The sequence below is a fragment of the Oncorhynchus nerka genome, linkage group LG15 (genome assembly GCF_034236695.1).
Source record: "Oncorhynchus nerka isolate Pitt River linkage group LG15, Oner_Uvic_2.0, whole genome shotgun sequence".
NCBI classification, from domain to species: Eukaryota; Metazoa; Chordata; class Actinopteri; order Salmoniformes; family Salmonidae; genus Oncorhynchus; species Oncorhynchus nerka.
Window position 1 is genome coordinate 13964288 of NC_088410.1, and position 6659 is coordinate 13970946.

General features: G+C 48.6%; 1 protein-coding gene across 1 annotated transcript; it reads left to right on the plus strand.

Annotated features, from left to right (window-relative positions):
• The first annotated feature begins 991 nt into the window (after positions 1-991).
• LOC135559871 (ADP-ribosylation factor-binding protein GGA2-like) lies at positions 992-5006 on the plus strand. The gene is made up of 3 exons (XM_065000762.1): positions 992-1426; positions 2895-3018; positions 4853-5006. The coding sequence occupies exons 1-3, from the start codon at positions 1343-1345 to the stop codon at positions 4999-5001; spliced, it is 357 nt and encodes a 118-aa protein (XP_064856834.1). The 5' UTR covers positions 992-1342; the 3' UTR covers positions 5002-5006.
• The last annotated feature ends 1653 nt before the right edge of the window (positions 5007-6659 follow it).

The window sequence follows — 6659 nt, forward strand, 5'->3', positions numbered from 1 at the left end:
CGGCAGAGGGTGACATTTGGGACCAAGGCATTGTTAATGTTTAGGGCTGTGTGTGAGTCCCTGTGGCCTACTGCTGTGCAATCAGAGGGCATTTGGAATCCCTGTGGCCTACTGCTATACTATCAGAGGGCATAGAATCAGCAGTAGACTACAGGGATTCTAAATGCCCTCTGATTGTATAGCAGGAGGCTACAGGGATTCTAAATGCCCTCTGATTGTACAGCAGTAGACTACAGGGATTCTAAATGCCCTCTGATTGTATAGCAGTAGGCTACAGGGATTCTAAATGCCATCTGATTGTATAGCAGTAGGCTACAGGGATTCTAAATGCCCTCTGATTGTATAGCAGTAGGCTACAGGGATTCTAAATGCCATCTGATTGTATAGCAGTAGGCTACAGGGATTCTAAATGCCCTCTGATTGTATAGCAGTAGGCTACAGGGATTCTAAATGCCCTCTGATTGTATAGCAGTAGGCTACAGGGATTCTAAATGCCCTCTGATTGTATAGCAGTAGGCTACAGGGATTCTAAATGCCCTCTGATTGTATAGCAGTAGGCTACAGGGATTCTAAATGCCCTCTGATTGTACAGCAGTAGGCTACAGGGATTCTGTAGCGTCACCCCGCTCCTCCGCTCTCTCCACTGGCTTCCAGTTGAAGCTCGCATCCGCTACAAGACCATGGTGCTTGCCTACGGAGCTGTGAGGGGAACGGCACCTCAGTACCTCCAGGCTCTGATCAGGCCCTACACCCAAACAAGGGCACTGCGTTCATCCACCTCTGGCCTGCTCGCCTCCCTACCACTGAGGAAGTACAGTTCCCGCTCAGCCCAGTCAAAACTGTTCGCTGCTCTGGCCCCCCAATGGTGGAACAAACTCCCTCACGACGCCAGGACAGCGGAGTCAATCACCACCTTCCGGAGACACCTGAAACCCCACCTCTTTAAGGAATACCTAGGATAGGATAAAGTAATCCTTCTCACCCCCCTAAAAGATTTAGATGCACTATTGTAAAGTGGCTGCTCCACTGGATGTCATAAGGTGAATGCACCAATTTGTAAGTCGCTCTGGATAAGAGCGTCTGCTAAATGACTTAAATGTAAATGTAAAATGGGTCATGTGATGCCTGTTGATGGTTAACTAAGGTTGTTGAATCTAAACTGTATTTCCTGTGCTGCGTCTGGGGTCAGATCCTAAAGGGATCAGTTCCACTAGTTTCATTCACTTCCATTCACTGGGAGGGAAAAGATTTTCCATTTGGGCTCCTAGACAGTGTAGATACACTCCCTGTAGAACCTATAGAATTCTGACATCACTGTTTCCCACAGGTTCTAGAAGCCTGCATGAACAACTGTGGCAAGAGGTTCCACAGTGAGGCGGCAAAGTTCCGCTTCCTCAATGAACTCATCAAAGTCCTGTCTCCAAAGGTATGAATGACCCCAAAGGTTTTGTAAGGAATGTGTCTGTGGTCATCCCAAGTGGAAGCCTATTGGGAAGCCTATTAGGCTGGGTTACTGTAGAGCTCTGTGTGGTTTAGGCTGGGTTACTGTAGAGCTCTGTGTGGTTTAGGCTGGGTTACTGTAGAGCTCTGTGTGGTTTAGGCTGGGTTACTGTAGAGCTCTGTGTCGTTTAGGCTGGGTTACTGTAGATTAGGCTGGGTTACTGTAGACCTCTGTGTGGTTTAGGCTGGGTTACTGTAGAGCCCTGTGTGGTTTAGGCAGGGTTACTGTAGTTTAGGCAGGGTTACTGTAGAGCTCTGTGTGGTTTAGGCTGGGTTACTGTAGAGCCCTGTGTGGTTTAGGCTGGGTTACTGTAGAGCCCTGTGTGGTTTAGGCTGGGTTACTGTAGTTTAGGCTGGGTTACTGTAGATTAGGCTGGGTTACTGTAGTTTAGGCTGGGTTACTGTAGTTTAGGCTGGGTTACTGTAGATTAGGCTGGGTTACTGTAGAGCCCTGTGTGGTTTAGGCTGGGTTACTGTAGAGCTCTATGTGGTTTAGGCTGGGTTACTGTAGAGCTCTGTGTGGTTTAGGCTGGGTTACTGTAGACCTCTGTGTGGTTTAGGCTGGGTTACTGTAGAGCTCTGTGTGGTTTAGGCTGGGTTACTGTAGTTTAGGCTGGGTTACTGTAGTTTAGTCTGGGTTACTGTAGATTAGGCTGGGTTACTGTAGAGCTCTGTGTGGTTTAGGCTGGGTTACTGTAGTTTAGGCTGGGTTACTGTAGAGCTCTGTGTGGTTTAGGCTGGGTTACTGTAGTTTAGGCTGGGTTACTGTAGAGCTCTGTGTTGTTTAGGCTGGGTTACTGTAGAGCTCTGTGTGGTTTAGGCTGGGTTACTGTAGAGCTCTGTGTGGTTTTAGGCTGGGTTACTGCAAGAAGCTCTGTGGTTTAGGCAGGGTTACTGTAGTTTAGGCTGGGTTACTGTAGTTTAGGCTGGGTTACTGTAGAGCTCTGTTGTTTAGGCTGGGTTACTGTAGAGCTCTGTGTGGTTTAGGCAGGGTTACTGTAGTTTAGGCTGGGTTACTGTAGTTTAGGCTGGGTTACTGTAGTTTAGGCTGGGTTACTGTAGATTAGGCTGGGTTACTGTAGATTAGGCTGGGTTACTGTAGATTAGGCTGGGTTACTGTAGTTCAGGCTGGGTTACTGTAGTTCAGGCTGGGTTACTGTAGATTAGGCTGGGTTACTGTAGAGCTCTGTGTGGTTTAGACTGGGTTACTGTAGTTTAGGCTGGGTTACTGTAGTTTAGGCTGGGTTACTGTAGAGCTCTGTGTGACTGCTGCTGAAGTATAAAGGGCTTTAGAAAATAAATGTGATTGATTTATCTGCAGTTCCTGGGTCAGTGGAGTGGTGCGGAGGTGAAGCTGAAACTGTGTGTGTGTGTCTGTGTGTGTGTGTTAACAGTTCCTGGGTCAGTGGAGTGGTGCGGAGGTGAAGCTGAGGGTGACGGAGGTTCTGTACAGCTGGACTTTGTGGCTCAAAGAAGAACCCAAGATTCAGGAGGCCTACCGCATGCTGAAGAAACAAGGTCCATTACAACACCTCAGAGCCTTTGAACCGCTACTCAGAACCATTATACCTTAGAACTCTAGCACCTTAGAACCAGGAGGCATATCACTCAGGAAACGAGGTCTGTTACCGCTCAGAACCATTATACCTTAGAACCAGGAGGCCTATCACTCAGGAAGCGAGGTCTGTTACTGCTCAGAACCATTATACCTTAGAACCAGGAGGCCTATCACTCAGGAAACGAGGTCTGTTACCGCTCAGAACCGCTTTACCTTAGAACTCTAGCACCTTAGAACCAGGAGGCCTATCACTCAGGAAATGAGGTCTGTTACCGCTCAGAACCATTATACCTTAGAACCAGGAGGCCTATCACTCAGGAAACGAGGTCTGTTACCGCTCAGAACCATTATACCTTAGAACCAGGAGGCCTATCACTCAGGAAACGAGGTCTGTTACCGCTCAGAACCATTATACCTTAGAACCAGGAGGCCTATCACTCAGGAAACAAGGTCTGTTACCGCTCAGAACTCTAGCACCTTAGAACCAGGAGGCCTATCACTCAGGAAACGAGGTCTGTTACCGCTCAGAACCATTATACCTTAGAACCAGGAGGCCTATCGCTCAGGAAACGAGGTCTGTTACCGCTCAGAACCATTATACCTTAGAACTCTAGCACCTTAGAATCAGGAGGCCTATCACTCAGGAAACGAGGTCTGTTACCGCTCAGAACCATTATACCTTAGGCCTCCTGGTTCTATCGCTCAGGAAACGAGGTCTGTTACCGCTCAGAACCATTATACCTTAGAACCAGGAGGCCTATCGCTCAGGAAACGAGGTCTGTTACCGCTCAGAACCATTATACCTTAGAACTCTAGCACCTTAGAATCAGGAGGCCTATCACTCAGGAAACGAGGTCTGTTACCGCTCAGAACCATTATACCTTAGGCCTCCTGGTTCTATCGCTCAGGAAACGAGGTCTGTTACCGCTCAGAACCATTATACCTTAGAACCAGGAGGCCTATCGCTCAGGAAACGAGGTCTGTTACCGCTCAGAACCATTATACCGTAGAACCAGGAGGCCTATCGCTCAGGAAACGAGGTCTGTTACCGCTCAGAACCATTATACCTTAGAACCAGGAGGCCTATCGCTCAGGAAACGAGGTCTGTTACCGCTCAGAACCATTATACCTTAGAACCAGGAGGCCTATCTCTCAGGAAACGAGGTCTGTTACCGCTCAGAACCATTATACCTTAGAACTCTAGCACCTTAGAACCAGGAGGCCTATCACTCAGGAAACGAGGTCTGTTACTGCTCAGAACCGCTATACCTTAGAATTCTAGCACCTTAGAATCAGGAGGCCTATCACTCAGGAAACGAGGTCTGTTACCGCTCAGAACCATTATACCTTAGAATCCAGGAGGCCTATCACTCAGGAAATGAGGTCTGTTACCGCTCAGAACCATTATACCTTAGAATCCAGGAGGCCTATCACTCAGGAAACGAGGTCTGTTACTGCTCAGAACCATTATACCTTAGAACCAGGAGGCCTATCACTCAGGAAACGAGGTCTGTTACTGCTCAGAACCATTATACCTTAGAACCAGGAGGCCTATCGCTCAGGAAACGAAGTCTGTTACCGCTCAGAACCATTATACCTTAGAATCCTAGCACCTTAGAACTGTTACAGCTTAGTTACAGGAGGCCCAGCACATGTTTAAAAAAAAAAACAAGGTCCATTATGATATAGAACCGTTACAACATGTGGGCCCAGGTCGAGTCGGGCTCTGTAAAAGAGAATCAGGTGACGTTTGGGGAATCAACCACTCATTGTCTCTCCGTGTCTGTTCTTCAGGCCTTGTGAAGAAGGACCCGCTCCCAGACACCATTGTGATGCCTCCTCCCTCACAGAGAGTTGAGGACTCTGTGTTCAACCAGGAGGACAAGGCCAAGGTGTGTGTGTGTGTGTGTGTGTGTGTGTGTGTGTGTGTGAGCCTTTTTTAGTTGATCTTCTTGTCCCATGTCTCTTAATGTGTGTGTGTGTGTTTACAGTTGTTAGCCACGCACGAAGCAGTAGTCCTGAAGATCTGCAGACAGCCAACAGACTGATCAAGAACACCATCAAAGAAGTGAGACCACGTGTGTGTTGGTCTGTGTGTGTGCGTGTTGGTCTGTGTGTGTGCGTGTTGGTGTGTGTGTGTGCGTGTTGGTGTGTGTGTGTGCATGTTGGTGTGTGTGTGTGTGCATGTTGGTGTGTGTGTGTGCATGTTGGTGTGTGTGTGTGCATGTTGGTGTGTGTGTGTGCATGTTGGTGTGTGTGTCCGTGTGCGTCTCTGTCTCTCTGTGTGTGCCTGCCTGTGTGTGTGTGTGTGTGTGTGTGTACCTGTTGGTGATGGTTGACTGCTGTATTGTTGTCTGTAGGAGCAGCAGAAAGCAGAGCTTGTATCTAGGCGATGTCTCTACCCTGGGAGAGTCACTAGCAGAACCAGAGAGCTGAGAGAGTTACTACAGCAACACGGTCTCACTGGGCCCTCCACACACCACACTGACCACCTGAAGGTATGGGGCTGTTTCTCTCTGTGCGTCTACTAAACAGATACTGTGTGTTTGTGTGTGTGTGTGTGTGTACACTAAACAGATACCATGTGTGTGTGTGTACACTAAACAGATACTGTGTGTGTGTGTGTGTGTACACTAAACAGATACCGTGTGTGTGTGTGTACACTAAACAGATACCGTGTGTGTGTGTGTGTGTGCTGTACACAGACGGTACTAACACATGACTGTGTATCCTGTCCTTCCTGTAGGCCCTCTACGAGAGCTGTGATAGGCTCAGACCCAACCTTTTCCGATTGGCCAGCGACACCGTCGACGATGACGAAGCTTTAGGTAACTTATCTACGTTTATTATTTAGGCTCTATGTATCCAGATTGTCTATGTATCCAGATCTACGTTGATAATTTAGTCTCTATGTATCCAGATTGTCTATGTATCCAGATCTACGTTGATCATTTAGTCTCTATGTATCCAGATCTACGTTGATCATTTAGTCTCTATGTATCCAGATCTACGTTGGTCCTTTAGTTTCTATGTATCCAGATCTACGTTGATCATTTAGTCTCTATGTATCCGGATCTACGTTGATCATTTAGTCTCTATGTATCCGGATCTACGTTGATCATTTAGTTGTACCAGGTAGAGAGGAACCAGGCTCTGAGGGGTGGCCAGTCTTCTGGCTGTACCAGGTAGAGAGGAACCAGGCTCTGGGGGGTGGCCAGTCTTCTGGCTGTACCAGGTAGAGAGGAACCAGGCTCTGGGGGATGGCCAGTCCTCTGGCTGTACCAGGTAGAGAGGAACCAGGCTCTGGGGGGTGGCCAGTCTTCTGGCTGTACCAGGTAGAGAGGAACCAGGCTCTGGGGGTGGCCAGTCTTCTGGCTGTACCAGGTAGAGAGGAACCAGGCTCTGGGGGGTGGCCAGTCTTCTGGCTGTACCAAGTAGAGAGGAACCAGGCTCTGGGGGGTGGCCAGTCTTCTGGCTGTACCAAGTAGAGAGGAACCAGGCTCTGGGGGGTGGCCAGTCTTCTGGCTGTACCAGGTAGAGAGGAACCAGGCTCTGGGGGTTGGCCAGTCTTCTGGCTGTACCAGGTAGAGAGGAACCAGGC

What these genes read in the sequence shown, in the direction of transcription:
- LOC135559871 (XM_065000762.1), top strand. Translation starts at nt 1,343, where the DNA reads ATGAACAACTGTGGCAAGAGGTTCCACAGTGAGGCGGCAAAGTTCCGC. An exon ending in TCAAAGTCCTGTCTCCAAAG is followed by an intron (nt 1,427 to 2,894) that starts GTATGAATGACC and finishes GTGTGTTAACAG; the next exon opens with TTCCTGGGTCAGTGGAGTGG. An exon ending in CCGCATGCTGAAGAAACAAG is followed by an intron (nt 3,019 to 4,852) that starts GTCCATTACAAC and finishes TCTGTTCTTCAG; the next exon opens with GCCTTGTGAAGAAGGACCCG.